The following is a 16,374-nucleotide window of genomic DNA, read 5'->3' on the forward strand; positions in this document are numbered from 1 at the left end:
GGTCTGATGGTAGAATTTTTGTAAACCGTGTCAAAGGTTCCGGGTTCTAATCCGCTCTCATTTAGTTTTTTTTTTCGTCATTAAAATCAAAGCTGTTCATCAATGATTGTATATTAAGAGCTTGGACACGTTTGTGCATTTTGGTTTGTGATTTCTCCGGAAAGAATACAGTCTCTCTCCGCAACGACATTAAGCGATAGATTGACGCGCTCGTCTATGTGAAGACTGCACGAGCCAAAAGAGAACGTAAACCCCGCCTACTTTGATTTGATTGATCTCAATCAGCCTCACATTCTGTTCCTGTCAATCATGCTGTGTCAACCAATTATACTGCATGAGGGAGGGGCGAGTCAACGCTCTCTCTCTCACACACACAAAGGAGTTGGCAAGCGCGGCACACGCAACGAAAAGGTAAAAAGGTGCTTTTCAGAACAACGCGCGGGCCTTACTAACACTAAACTTTGATGTCAAGTAGCGGGCCACAAAATATCATCCTGCGGGCCGCGAGTTTGAGACCCCTGCTTTAAAGTGAAAGTCAACAGTTATCAAAATTGTTGACTTTATAGTAGAAAAGTAAAGTTTATAGTAGAAGTTAAAATTGTAACCGACACTGACACTGTTTTTCATGTTTAATACTGTAAAGCTGCTGATTTTAAGCAATCTATTGTATAATAATGTGTTACATAAATACATGTGACGTGACTTTACTGGAGAGCTGAGTGCAAACATCCACATCACTATGATCAGATGCTTTCTTAACTGCGGTTTTCTCATTACTGTCATTTTTGTTGTTTATTTTGTTGTTGAAAGGAAAGCGTTCAGCACATATTTACATATTCATATTTACATTTAAATATTCATCTAAATGCCACTCTCATCAGAGTGTCAGGCGTCAGGATGTTCGCTAACGGTTTATCGCTGCTCACATACTGTATTTCAAACTTCTTTTTACCCCAAAGCAAAGAACAGAAAATTAACTTCGCCATTAGACTTTTAGAAAAGAATATGCAGACTGAACCTGCTGTTTCATTTTCAGCTGATCTGTCGGTGGTGTTTAGAGACATTTCTCTCATCTGTAAAGTCAGATGTTGAAGATCCTCTCTAAAGTTCTCATATGCCACTGTGAAATGAAATCTCACCCACCAGGTCTGCTAATGAAGTCACAGTGTCCGATCCCGGCCACCTCCATCCTCTTCAGAAAGAGCGCCGTGGACGTGATGTTTGACTCCAGAATCCGAGGAGGGATCTCGTCGGGCAGCTGAATGTCCTCAGGATACAAACAGAAGCACTTCCCTTCAAATGAACAGATTCAACATCGTTATGTTTCCATCTAAAGTTGCAAATTTTACATATTTTTCATATCTGTGAGGCCAAAAATCCAGCAGAGCGTGCCGGCAGGTTCAGAGGGTTAAATATTGCATAAAACATTTAAGAATAAAGCCCCGTTTCCACCCCATGTGCTCAAGAGAACAAAATCATCACTTCCTGGGATATTGGAGCAAAATATATAATAATAATAATTTGTTACATTTATATAGCGCTTTTCTAGGCACTCAAAGCGCTTTACATGGAAGGGGGGAATCTCCTCAACCACCACCAATGTGCAGCATCCACCTGGATGATGCGACGGCAGCCATATTGCGCCAGAACGCCCACCACACACCAGCTGATTGGTGGAGAGGAGACAGAGTGATGAAGCCAATCTGTATATGTACTCCTAATCATATGGGGATGATTAGGAGGCCATGATGGAGAGGGGCCAATGGGCAAATATGGCCAGGATGCCGGGGTTACACCCCTACTCTTTATCGAAGGACATCCTGGGATTTTTAATGACCACAGAGAGTCAGGACCTCGGTTTAACGTCTCACCCGAAGGACGGAAACATTTTGTTGTACTAAGAATAGACATTTTTTTATCCTTCACAATTTTCTGCAATTAATTCAGCATGAAGCTCATAATGTCAAAAATCAATTCAAACTTGTACCGATGTTTTGCTTTTTGAAGATCTCCTACTGACTTGAAAATTTGCCATTCAAAAAGGAACCGACAGTGATGATATTATAATATTTGCAAAGTGAATTGCAACTGGTGCAACATATTTGCATACAGAATTATGATTGGCACAATTCATGACAACAGAAAATCTGCTTTGGTATATTGACTTTTAATAATAAGGCAAAAACCTGAGCCAAGTTAACACATTTTCTTTTGTTGTTTTGCTGAAAGAAACGCAACTCTTTGGGCCCTATCATACAGCCGTAAATAGTGAATCCGTCATGGCGTGAGCGTAATTGGCTTTTAAAGGGAATGGGAGATGAGACTCTGATTGGTTTATTGTAGGTTACGCCCAAAACACAACCATGACTTATTAAGAGACTAGATACAACTCTTTTGGACCATACGCCTGGAACCGACTGTTTTTTCCATCGTTAAACTAGCAAAAGTGGATTCGGACATGCCCTAAATGCACCTGCGCCATGAGCTTCAGACCATGCGCTCAGATCGTTAAAATAGGGCCCTTTAAGTCTTAAAGAAACAGTTGCTTGAGCACAGATTCTGCAGAAAGTCGACGCACCTGTTGATCCAGTCAGTTGTTTACGGATTTCGGCTTGACATCTACTGATGGGTCGGATGACCTCTGAACTGGCTCTCACTCGTGGGTTATACACCTACAAACAACAAACAAGAATTTTCACTCCATATTTTTGGTGGAAATATTAAGAGGTAAAAAGGTGTGAATTCATATTTTGGATTTTCAGCACACTCACTAATCTCTTCTCTACTCCAGTATCAATGACAAAACTAATGGTGTCCACCAGCCAGAAGAGATCCTCTGATTGGCTACAGGAAACGAAGACCCTCCTACTTGTCTGTTGGCTTTCTGTGATTGGTGGACACATTCCAGTGAGTCCAGGGAACAGAGGTACCGCTAACAGCTCTCCCAGAGATGCACTCATTCTGGACGCTTCTTTAGTGAGAATATTACAGGCACAGACAACCTCCTGAAACACACACACACCATCATCAGCAACACAAAATATGTCCAACAGGTTAGAAATGTAACATCTCACCTTTAACTCAATGAGACATATGAATCGAAGTAACATTCCTGTCTGTTGCACAAATGCCGTCTTAAAGGGATAGTTCACCCAAAAACGAAAATTAGCCCATGATTTACTGACCCTCAAGTCATCCTAAGTGTGTATGACATTCTTCTTTTAGACGAATACCATCAGAGTTATAATGAATTGTTGGGTCATTTTTGAAGTCCATAAAAGTCGACTTACGGTTGACCGCCGGAAGCTAGTTATTTTAGTATATAAAGTTTTAAATATGGATATTTTTCTTACACAAACGCGCCACTTCGCTTCAGAAGGCCTTTATCAACCCCCCGGAGCCGTGTGGAGCAGTTATATGATGGATAGATGCACTTTTATGGACTTCAAAAATGACCCAACAATACACTGCCATTATAAAGCTTGGAAGAGCCAGGACATTTTTAATATAACTCTGAATTATATTCGTCTGAAAGAAGAATGTCATATACACCCAGGATGACTTTTTGGGTGAACTAATCCTTAAAAGCAAACCGTATGCCAAGGTTTAATACTCGCAAATTTGTTCAAGTCACTAACCACAAATATGAGCAAACATGAGACATTAATGTGATTTTACAGAGCAGTGTCAGTAACAGTGGAAGAGCTGAGTGGACGCATTCATTCAGACGCTGCTGAGCCTGCTGAACACAACAATGTCATTGACATCATGGAGAAGATTGTGTTAGTGCTGCATCACTGTTAGCTGCTATAGCTAAAAGTTATGATTAGGGGTGTAAACAATGTCTAACCCATCTTCTGTGTGCAACTTGTTGGTGACGTGCTATTATTTTTCTAAGTGATCAAACATTTTCCACATGGCAGCCAATAAGAATGAAAGAAAAATAGAGAAACATTACATTAAAGAAAGGACTCAAGCCATATCTACAGGCCAGAATATCACAGAGACTGTTAATTATACAATGATAAAAATCAGAAATGTTTCTTGAGCATCAAATCATCATATTAAAATGATTTCTGAAGGGTCATGTGACACTGAAGACTGGAGTTATGATACTGAAAATTAGGGCTGTGCGATATTGAAGAAAAATGCGATATGCGATATCCTTGTTAAATAATGCGATATTCGATAAGCAATACGATATTGCTTTAAGTGTGTATTTATTTCCCCAGCTGATATCTTTCACTTAAAGCATAACTGACTGTGTTTACATGAATACTCATCAAGACAGCCATTTTGACATAACTGTGTGTGTATTTGACAGTTCAAGTGTGTAACAAGACACGAAAAAAAGAACGGCTTGTGTGCACGTTTCGTGTGTGTCAGACAGCGCGAGACTGCAAAGAGTTGTTTTTCGCAAGTTATTGCGTTTAATAACTCTTTTTAACGTCAAGCAAGTCACATAAGCAACAGTCGTGCGCTCAGTCTATTCTCTGCTATATGCATCAACCTAAAACGTACACTTTTCACAATGTTGAAGTAGCATATTAAAATCATTCAGATATTGCGTACCCTTGCGATATGCATATTGCGATATGTACATTTGCGATATTTCGATATCAGCCCTACTGAAGATGCAGCTTTGATCACAGGAATAAATTACATTTTACAATATATTCAAATAGAAAACAGTTCTTTTAAATTGTAATAATATTTCACTGTATTTTTGATCAAACAAATGCAGCCAAAAACATAAAAAAATCTTACCGACTCCACACTTTTGAAAGGAAATGTACCAGTCAGTCAGCACATAAATGCTCTTATCGAATTTGGTCGGTGAGAAAATTTAGAAGACTAAACTTTCACTCTTGGTGTGAACAGGCCTCAGCTCTCGTTGTAACACACAGTACATAAAAGTACACGAGTTGTTGTAATCCATGAGCCCACTTCACCTCACCTGCTCAGAAGCTAAAAACACAGCTACGTCTCCTGGCTCTCTGGATCGATGGACCTCCAGAGCGAGTCTCAGAGCCGAATAGAAGCTTTCAGTGCTGCTGCTGTTGCTGTGGATCACCTCACCGGCGCACGGGGCTTCCAGCTGCAGGCGTGGGACGTTCCCGTAGTGCGTGAGGAGCGTGTCTGACGCGGGCGGGGCGGACAGGACCACCACCCGGAGCTCGGGCCGCTGGAGAAGCACCTCTCTGAGCAGACCCAGGAGAACGTCAGTGCTCACGGTCCTCTCGTGGGCCTGGTCTAACACCACCACCCCATAATGCTCCAGCATGGGGTCTGACATCATCTCCCGCAGCAGTATGTCATCAGTGCAGTACCTGCAACAAAAGTTTGACATTTACAGAGAAATGTGCTACAAAATAGGTACAAACACACACACACACACACACACACACACACACACACACACACACACACACACACACACACACACACACACACACACACACACACACACACACACACACACACACACACACACACACACACACACACACACACACACACACACACACACACACACACACACACACACACACACACACACACACACACACACACACACACACACACACACACACACACACACACACAGCTTAATTGTACAATCTTTTATCAGTATTATTGGTGACTTGTTCAACAAAAATATGTGCAAAAAGAGATACACCAAAACAAAAACATTAAATGTATTTTATTTTATTAGCGTATATGCTTTTATAAACTGTTTGACTAGACAAAGAAACTTTTTTTATTATTACTTTTATTAAAAAGGTTTAGACATGTTTGACTAGACATTTCTATAATAAAATAAAAAGTCATATGATTACACAATTCTTTATAAAACAAAATATGGATTTTTATCTAATGTTTTTTATTAATAGTTTTTTTTGTAGTACTGTCAAATCAATTAATCACGATTAATCTCATCTAACATAAAAGTTTGTTTATATAATGTGTGTGTGTGTGTGTGTGTGTGTGTGTGTGTGTGTGTGTGTGTGTGTGTGTGTGTGTGAATATACATATATATTACATTTTAATATAATATATATATAAGAAGTTATAAGCTCCGCCATAACTTCCGCTAAGTGAGGTAAAAATACGAGCGTGGTCATAGATGTATCGACCGTAGATGCCTCATTCTTCTGATCCGTGCAGGCGCTAATGAGGAATCTACGTATACATCTATGACCACGCTCTATTTTGACCTCACTAAGCGGAAGTTATGGCTGAGCTCAGAGATGATCACGTTCGTCATATAAGAGGTAAAATAATAGCATAAATACTGCTCGGTTTCTCGCAGAAACTGATCGTTTTGCTAGATAAGACCCTTATTCGTAGTTTGGTATTGTTTAAAGCCCTTTGAAGCTGTACTGAAACTGTCATTTGGACCTTGAACCGTTTGGAGCCCATTGAAGTCCATTATATGGAGAAAAATCCTGGAATGTTTTCATCAAAAACCTTAATTTCTTTTCGACTGAAGAAAGAAAGACATGGACATCTTGGATGACATGGGGGTGAGTAAATTATCAGCAAAAGTTTATTTAAAAGTGAACTAATCCTTTAAATTACTAATTATAATTATTATAAAATATGTGCTGCAAAACACTACATTTTGGTAAAATCCATATGACAAAAGTTAGAAAATATTAGCATTTGATTATTCAGTAGTTCTCCATAGGGAAGTCATAGCCAGAGAAAGGCCTCCTGATCTTCAGTGACCCGAATACTGAAGCAAAAAGGCCTCAAGTGTGTTGTGCATTTGAGGAGACAGCACATTCTTCTCATACTTTAGCTGGGCAAGCCAAACCACAAAACTAAAATATCGCCAACTTGAAAACCTTTGGTAATTTTGAGCATTTCAGTGCAGCTTTTCACACTTTGTGTGCTGCATGCATGCGAGTCTCACACAGACCTGAGAATAGTGTCGTTCGAGCAGCACGTCTCCAGCGGGATGCTGTATCCGATCTCGTGGCCGATGTTTATGTCCATCTCGTCGGCAACACGGAGGGCCAAATCTACAGCCTGCCGCCTCTGGATCTGACTGCACACCACCACGCCATTCTGGTACTGTGCAGACAGACAGAACTCGGCACACCACTGAGGGATCTACAGTAGACAGTGAAAACACATTATTAACACCTGGACCCATTCGATTACAACATTACAGTACATATGGAAGCCTTCACGTAACAATTAATACAAATATTAGCCTGTTGCGCTCATCTCTCCATGTGCCACACAAAGCACTTTGATGTCAATCTGTCTCTGCAGGCGGTCAACATTCAAATCTGTCCGCAACTGTGTTTAACAGCTGCAGGTTTGAGCAGTCTGGGCATCTGCTAAGGACAGGTCGGGTGAACTTAACAGATGCACGGCTTCCTATTTCCACTTTTACAAACTGCAAATCATAATGCGAGAATATGCATTATGTATTAATGCAACATCCGATTCTACTGATTTGTAATCTTTCAGATAATAAAACTGGACAACTGGAAACAAGATAAAGTATGTATTCCATTCAAATGTCAATCATACAAAGAAACAAACACACTTTTATAAACAGATTTAGATGACAGGTGCAATTAAGGACTCATCAAGGCAAGAAATAAAAAAGAAGTAGGGATGCACGATATATCGGCCACCATATCGTATCGGCCGATATATCTTCATTTTTCATGCTATCGTTATCGGCCTGATAAGAACATTTAGCGGATATATTAAAGGAACACGCCACTATTTTTGAAAATAGGCTTCTTTTTCCAATGCCTGTAAATAGTTCCCAGCACGCTCCCTGTGCAAGCAGGTTGTCACTAGGGATGCACCGGTTGACCGGACAAAAATCGGTTTTCTTTGTGTTTTTCTGCCGATTTTTCCGGAAGTGCGCCCGCGTGCACATACGCCTATATTGCAATCATTCACGAACATGTCACTTGTGTGTTACAAACGGAAACTGGAGAACTGAGGGAAGAGATGAAATACGCTGAAGGGAATGAAGAGCCGCTTTCCTGCGCGAGCTGAAGTTGCGCGAGCTTACCTCTCCGTGCCCTGCACAAGCAGATAGTGAGCGTTTGTTCAGCTCAGCTTCTCACGTGTTGGATCGGATGAGAACAAAACAGAAAAAGCCGAAATACTTCTTTTTGTAGCCTAAAGAAGAACATGCACGCACTTTTGAAATGAAATACTATCAGTTCTGTAGCCTATAGGATGATCATTTTTATTTTACCTTAAAATTACATTGACTTAATTTGATTTAAAAAGCACCTGCTGTAGCATCTTAGTTTTTTTCATTGCACTAAACATTATTTGATTTAACATTTTGGAACAATTATATACTTTGGTTTTATTTAATTTCACTGGTAAAGACTTTTTTTTCTTTACACTGAATTTAAAAACAAATGCTGATTTAAGTAACATCTTTGTTTGGATTGCAGAATATGCAGTTGTTGCCTTTAATTTCACCTTTCAGCCTTTTAATTTCCAATTCAATTTCCCGTTAATTTCAGATTGCGGACTTGTTTTCATTAGCCAAAAGCCAATTTAGCCTGTTAAATACCAAATAAACATCTTGTACATGTATACTTTCATTCTTTTATTGTGTAAAAAAAACAAAAAAAAACACGGAAATCGGTATCGGAATCAGCCAGTTTTCTTGAAAAACATCGGTTTCGGAATCGGCCGTGTAAAATCATGATTGGTGCATCACTAGTTGTCACATTGGTTATGTTGACGGAAGTTAATCCGTCTATTTTCAGGCGCTGTGTAATATCATTGCACCGCTGTGCCCATGGTACGGCAGCAAAGTTCCTTGATTATTACGCAGGAATGAGAGTATAATTCTTAGCCATATCGGCCTATAAAAATCACAACTTTTCATTTTCTGTCGATCTTAGTTCACGATGTAACTACAGAAAAGTTTTAAATAGGAAAAATATCGAAACTCTTTGGTCATTTTTTTAACGAGATGCTAACGGTCCAATCAGATTAAATGCTCTGTGCTAAGCTATGCTAAAAGTGCTTTTTTTATCAAATTATATAAAAATCTGGATTTAGATTTATCGGTTAATAGGGGTGTAATGGTACACGTATTCGTACCGAACCATTTCGGTACAGGGCTTTCGGTTCGGTGCACGTGTGAATGCAATCTTGAACAGTTAACAGTCGGCTTGTTTTAAGCGTGGAACACACTTCAATCCGAGTTCCCACACGAACATATTAAGTATTCAGTCCATTTTATCATGAAATTCAAACAATAAATGCCGTTTTGACGCTCTTTAATGTGGCGTGACCAAGCGGCAACCTCCCGCAGTTTCTCTTTAAGCCAATACGGAAGTGACTTAAACTGCAATTCATCGACTGGCCGCTAGGGACAGGCTCCAGAAGGAGCAGAATCTCATTGAGCCCCATGTTTAAATGCCCAACTTTACAGCAGAAAAACACGTTTACAGCCTGGTACAAATTGTGGTTTTGGTCTATACGGTTAATTTTGCCCTTCATGACGCATTCGTTTACATTATATAAAGCCTTAAAGTTCTGCATAATTAAGGGCATGGCCACTTCGAGCGACAGGTGGATAGCCATTTATCTGCTGTCTGTTAGTCCGCCCACGTCCTGCCTTTTTGCCCATTTTCTGTTATCCGGGAGTGACGCATGGCCATCTCGTCCATACTTTACGGTTCAAAACTGCTCTTAAGAATCCTATGGGTGACATCATGGACACTACGTCCATATTTTTTTACAATCTATGGACGTGACTGATCACTGATCACAGTTCGAGCGGCCGCGCAACTCCCGCACGTGTGAACGCGATCGATCATCTCTTCCTAAAGAATAAACATGAATGAACATCTGAAGGTATGTTGAGGATACATTACAACAGTATCATATGTGGTGTAATCGCTCAATCAGTGTTTCAACTACGGAAAGACCTCAATATAACTGCTGTAAACTAAACAATGCCATGTAGCATCACATTTACCTCAGGAGTCATTCAGTGTCCGCAGAATTGTATTCACTAGAGAAATCAACTCTTTCACTATAAATATATGCACTATATTAGCCTATATATTCATTATATTCTACTTAACCTGTTAGTGATGTTTGATTATTTCATGTATATTTAAATAAACCTGTCATGAAAATGACAGACACTGTGTATACCGGTAAATTATTATATTTCAACAACAAATTGGAGAAAAAACACAGACTTTAGGGGGTTAATAGTACAATGTGCAAGTAAGGCCTCCCTATAGTTTACAGCAATATCTTCAATAAACTTTTAGTTATAATTTAATTAATTTAAGGACAGACACTTTTTTTTCAGAAAACTACTGTTTAACAAAAATAAATAAAAAGCAATTTTGTAAAACTCTCCTGAAAAACTCTTTTGAAAAATCTCCTCACATTTATTTGATTTAGGTGGATATATTTTGTTGATTAAAATCTGTCCTTAATCAGCATTACTTGTTTTCGAGTATCCTAATTAAATGTACCATTTCTTATTTTCTAAAAACTATTTTAAAGGGTTAGTTCACCCAAAAATGAAAATTCTGTCATTAATTACTTACCCTCACGTCGTTCGACACCCGTAAGACGCCATCACCTGCTTTCAGATAGATCGGCATTTACAACACAGAGCCGTAGTTCACTGACAAGCTGAGCCATATCGCATTAATTATCGCAGGCGATACGTCCGTGATAATTAATGCAATATGGCTCAGCTTGTCAGTGAACTACGGCTCTGTGTAGTAAATGCCGCTCTATCTGAAAGCAGGTGATGGCGATTTACTACTAATCAAGGAACCGGCTTTACTGACGAGATGCGCCTAACAATGTCATGCGATATATCGCCCAGCCCTAGTTGAAATCCAATCGCTCAGAAAGGCCTCCATTGGCACAATGCACGGTACACTCTCAAGACCCATAAAAGGTACTAAAGACGTCGTTACTAGGGTTGGGCATCGTTTTGATTTGAACGATTCTGATTCCGATTCCGATTCTTAGTTTCGATTACGGTTCTTTTCGATTCTCGATTCCGATTCTTTGAGGGGTGGAGTCACAACATGTCACAGGCTCATTTCACAGAGGAAAATTGTATTTTGATTCAATAATGAGTTTTAGTTTTGGGACTTTCTCCGCTGGCATTTTCACTTGCTTTGCTGCAAAGGTGAATGGAGTTCCACACCGAGTCCCGGTTTAACAATAGCATTAACAGCAGTCATTAGGACTGCTACTAGCGTGGGCAATTTGCGTAGGCCTATAGCTACATTTATCTACGAGGGGGAAAAATAATTTCAGTAACGTTGTTGTTCACCACAATTCGCAATTTGGTCAAGGGGTTTACACTACAATCACTTACCTGATTATGATGAGGTGGGATAATGTTAGTTCACCCTGAAATGAAAATAAAGCCATCTTTTACTCACCCAGCTGTTGTTCAAATGCGCGTGTTCCAGTGTGTGCGCACTCCAAGCCGCAGTAGCCTCGTGCAATATTGTCATGACAACCGGTACACAATATTCACTTAAGGAGGTTATATTATTATTATTATTTCTTATCATATACGTTATAGAAAAGACGAGAATCGCGTTTTTTTCTATTGAGCTTGAATTCTCAAAATGGTGCGCGCGCGCGCGCGCGTGTGTGTGTGTGTGTGTGTGCTTATCGTGGGTGCAATGACAACAGTGCGAGTTATTATAGTAGGCATGAGCGGCGGCTGCTGACGGCTCATAGTGTACACAGAGGAGCGCGCTCAGAATAACGGCCGAGCTCAGTGTTTTGACTGAATAATACGGTTTCTTTCTCGCAAAACCTATAGTGTGCCCACTGAACACTTTCCATATGGCGCGCGTCTCCCTGTATCGTTGCGTGATACATTTGTTTACTTTTTGTAATGTTTTAGCTGATCGCCATTCACTGCCATAATAGGAAGGAGCGCGTGCAGGAACAGTATTTTAAATGTCATAGGACATAGGGCACTGGGACAACATCAGGGTAAGTAAAAGAAGGCTTTATTTTCATTTCAGGGTGAACTATCCCGTTAATAACGTTGGTTAGCGCAGGGTTGCCCGAGGGACAGACCTGTAGTGCATCCTCCCGTGCAAGAAATAAGTTTGTCATGTGTTGCACTGTGCCGACCCAGGTTTTTTTTTTTTTTTGTGAAATAAAGCCACACTTTTGAGCGCCACTTACCGTGCTCCATGGCTGCAACAGAACAAACGGGCGCGGCAAGCACTTCCGAAAACTTGCGCGTTTGGAACCGATGATCGGAATCGAAAACAAAATTTCTAAACGATTCCAATGGCATCGTTATTTTTTAAACGGTTCCAAGTTGGAACCGGTTCTCGATGCCCAACCCTAGTCGTTACAAAGTCCATCTCACTACAGTGGTTTTACAATAACTTTATAAAGCGACGAGAATAGTTTTTGTGCGCAAAAAAAACCTAAATAACGACTTATATAGTGATGACCGATTTCAAAATAATGCCTCATGAAGCTTCGAAGCGTTATGAATCAGTGAGTCGAATCATGATTCGGATCGCATGTCAAACCGCCAAACTGCTGAAATCACGTGACTTTGGCGATCCAAACCGCTGAATCGACTAACTGATTCATAACGCTTCGAAGCTTCATGAGGCCGTGTTTTGAAATCAGTCATCACTATATAAGTCGTTATTTAGGGTTTTTTTGCGCACAAAAACTATTCTCGTCACTTTATAAAGTTATTGTAGAACCACTGTAGTGAGATGGACTTTGTAACGACGTCTTTAGTGCCTTTTAAGGGTCTTGAGAGTGAACCGTGCATTGTGCCAATGGAGGCCTTTCAGAGCCATCAGATTTCAACTAAAATATCTTCATTTGTGTTCTGAAGATGAACGGAGGTCTTACGGGTGTCGAACGACATGAGGGTGAGTAATTAATGACAGAATTTTCATTTTGGGTGAACTAACCCTTTAAGGTCCTTTGCGAAAAATAAATATACCAGATACTAAAATGGAACTATTGCAAGTATATTTTAGGTACACTTGAAATATCTTGTATTTAAAGACTGATGTTACACAGAGATCATACTATCCTTACTAACAGTGATATTAAAACACATTTTAGGCGTTTTAATATTAAGAAATGTGCATTGTGCAATAAAAAAGTACTCCAAAAAAGTTTCATTATAATATTCATTTCAGTAAGTCTCAAGCGATATGTCACTGTCAGTATATATGTTAATGGAGTTGTAGTATACTTAGCACGAAATAAATGTGTTTTAAATAAAGGTTTTCACTAGGGGTGCTCAACACTGGTTGCTAAACTCAACTCAAATTATATAAAAATGAAAGCAGAGGCAATGTTTTGTCACGACTGACCATAGCATCAGCTGAATGAACCCTATTTGCTCATACACAATGGCTAGGCTGACTCACTCCACAGCAAACATTCCCTTCACACAGAACTGATGACCACATTTAAAACGATTAGTAAAGTATTTGCTTAAGAATCATGATCAGGCCACGTCATGCAACCAGCAGCTCCGAGACTCATATCATGCCTAGCAATGGTGAAAGTATATCGTTTATAAATTATAATATCTTATGTTAAATTCCTAGAATGTCTGGAATCTGACTGAAATTGGCCGCAACCTGCAGGATGTTGAACTGAATTAAAATTCAGAGAAATTAAAAATACAGCTAATAAGTCCAATGCAAGTGTTGCATCAAAATAAAAAATTACATCATTCATTTGGATTTAAAATGCATAGATATTCCAATATATGTAGATATCAATTGATTACACAAACACTGTCAAAACATTTAACACACTGACTTTTCCCACAAAGTGACAATAATAAAGCAATAACTATTATTGACAATATATAACTGTGACAGACAGTTGATTTTCATAGTAATGATGAGGTGCCAGTCAATGAACAGTGAAGCAAATAGCTCAACCTCTCAAACTCATGGCAGTGTGGCCTTATGTTTCTCAATGCTATTTTTAGTGCTTCTCCAGGGTGCCAATACTATGGCAAGCCGTTTTCACCTTGATTTCCAGGATATGAATTCTTAATATCGACAATTACATTTTTATCAGTTAAATGCTCATTTTTAATATCAGACATTTTTTTTGTAACAATGGCAATTTTTGATATCAGGAATTACATCTCCACTAGTAAAAATGTTAATTTTCGCAGAAATACAAATGATTGATATCAAGAATTCAATTTCAACTAATAAATCTATAATTCTTGATAACCGTAATTGTGTTTTCTCTAGTTAAATGTCACCATAAGCTGCCATTCAAATTCCATTGTTTATCTCAAGAATTCATTTCTTACTAGTTGAAATTCCAATTTTACATATCAGAAATACAATTCTTACTAGTAAAAACCTTTATTTTTGATATCAATATTTGCATGGTTACTAGTGCAAATGTCTGTTCTTGATATCAACAACTGAATCATTTTTATATCAATAATTCTATTGTCATGAGTGACAATGTTAATTTCTGAAATCATGAATGTGATTGTTACTAGTAAGAAAGCCATTTTAGATCTCTGAAATTACTCTCCTAATTATTGATATCAGAAATATATGTTCAGATACCAGAAATAAAAAAAATTAACATGTTGAAATACATTTAAAGCCTTTAGGTATAATAATGCATTAAGTATGCCTTGTAATGCACCTTAAAATGCATTATAAAATGTATTATAATACATTTTTGGAAAGCATAATGCTTTAAAACACAACAAGAACCAATTTCAGATGTAACAAGGAATCTGTGAATACTATAATTAATTTTAACTTTGATTATAATTGCTTATGAAAAGGTATAAAACATTACACCATACATATGGATATTTTTATAATGTTTTATACATAAAGGCTAGGCTTTAAGTAAAGTTTTCCAAAATTGAGTTCTAGATAGCAGGGATTTATATTTTTACTTGTAACCACATAATTATTGATATCAAAAATTATGATTTTTTACTAGTAAGAATAAATTGTTGAAATCAACAATTGAATTTGAATGGCAGCCTATGGTGACATTTCACTAGTGAAAATACAATTACAGATATCAAGAATGATAGTTTTTACTATTTGAAATGTAATTCTTGATATCAAGAATTGCCATTGTTACTAGTAAAAATCCATTTCTGATATCAAAAATTACCATTTAACCAGTGAAAATGAATTGTTGATATCAAGAATTCATGAATAAATGTCAAAATGGCTTGCCATACAACAACAGCATTATTTGTGAGCTGAAGTTATAACTGATGCTATATTTACACACTTTCCCGAGATCATACTATATGAATGAAGTCTTTTGCAGTTGAATTTCAACACCAGCCAAATGTCAAATCAATGGCATTTTAGATAAGAAAAAAAAAAACAAATATAGTAAACAAATCGACATAGGATGAACTCATTAAAGAGTTTAGACGCCTAGCATGTCGACATTTACCAAGAGCAAAGATTGATGTGTAAATACAGTAAAAGCGAGATATATAAATAAATAAATAAATAAGCATGCTCACCTGTGTGCTTTTGCCAGTCCTGGTTGTACCTGAGACTATAACAATCTGATTCTTTTCCAGCAGAGTCATGAATTCATGTCTGTGTTTCCACACAGGCAGAGTTTTCCTCTCCTGCAGGAGTCTGTAGTATCTGGAAGAGTATGGCAGTCCATCAAACTGATTGAGCTCCAGATCATCTCCAAACTCGAACAGATCAGAATCAGAATCCTCCTCTCTCTTGAGCTCCCCTTCTGATATCTCACTGTTTCCAGCCATAATGATCAGCTGTACGCATGTGGTTGTTATTATTATACGTTCACAAACTCACTCCTGTGGAGATCGATCAAATGCTTCACTCCTCTGTGCTCGTGCATGTGGCCAAAACACCCTTAAAAGTTCGCTAGCCTACAGTTGGACATGTGTTGGAAATCTCACAGTACTGTCTGGGGAAACGCACTGCGCGCTCTCGCGTGCGCGCTCGTGTGCGCGCTGTCGTGACCGCGGGCGCGTGACGTGCCCAGTTAATCCAGTTAATTCACCGATCACATGATCACAACCCGCGCACTGTAACTGCTCTACAGTTAAATAATAACCATCATCATAGTTTTTTGTTTTTTATATATATCAAAATAAACCTACACTGATAAATATTGACAAAAAATGTGTTCACAAAAAAATAGCCCCGTCCTCTCTTAGCATTATATAAAATGTTAAAGATCATCATGATTGTTTTACACATTTCACTTGTTTACTGCAGATGAACTTGTGTTGCTATAGAAACAGTAACATACAACGACCAATACAGCCTCTCAAATTCAACAATCACCTGGATCGATTTGTTTATTGATTTT

The 16,374-nt window shown here is 38.5% G+C and overlaps 1 protein-coding gene across 1 annotated transcript in view; it reads right to left on the reverse strand.

Moving 5' to 3' along the window:
• dhx32a (DEAH (Asp-Glu-Ala-His) box polypeptide 32a) overlaps nucleotides 1-16,019 on the reverse strand; it is a 26,558-nt gene extending 10,539 nt beyond the window's left edge. The window contains exons 1-6 of the mRNA XM_079846053.1: nucleotides 15,545-16,019; nucleotides 6,926-7,119; nucleotides 4,958-5,330; nucleotides 2,772-3,005; nucleotides 2,579-2,672; nucleotides 1,144-1,293 (exon numbers count right to left, since the gene is read on the reverse strand). Of these exons, the coding sequence (XP_079702179.1) occupies nucleotides 1,144-1,293; nucleotides 2,579-2,672; nucleotides 2,772-3,005; nucleotides 4,958-5,330; nucleotides 6,926-7,119; nucleotides 15,545-15,799 (1,300 nt within the window). The 5' untranslated portion in view covers nucleotides 15,800-16,019. The remainder of the gene's footprint in view (nucleotides 1-1,143; nucleotides 1,294-2,578; nucleotides 2,673-2,771; nucleotides 3,006-4,957; nucleotides 5,331-6,925; nucleotides 7,120-15,544) is intronic.
• Between the last annotated feature and the right edge of the window lie 355 nt (nucleotides 16,020-16,374).

This window comes from Gobio gobio (assembly GCF_949357685.1).
Source record: "Gobio gobio genome assembly, chromosome: 20".
NCBI lineage: Eukaryota > Metazoa > Chordata > Actinopteri > Cypriniformes > Gobionidae > Gobio > Gobio gobio.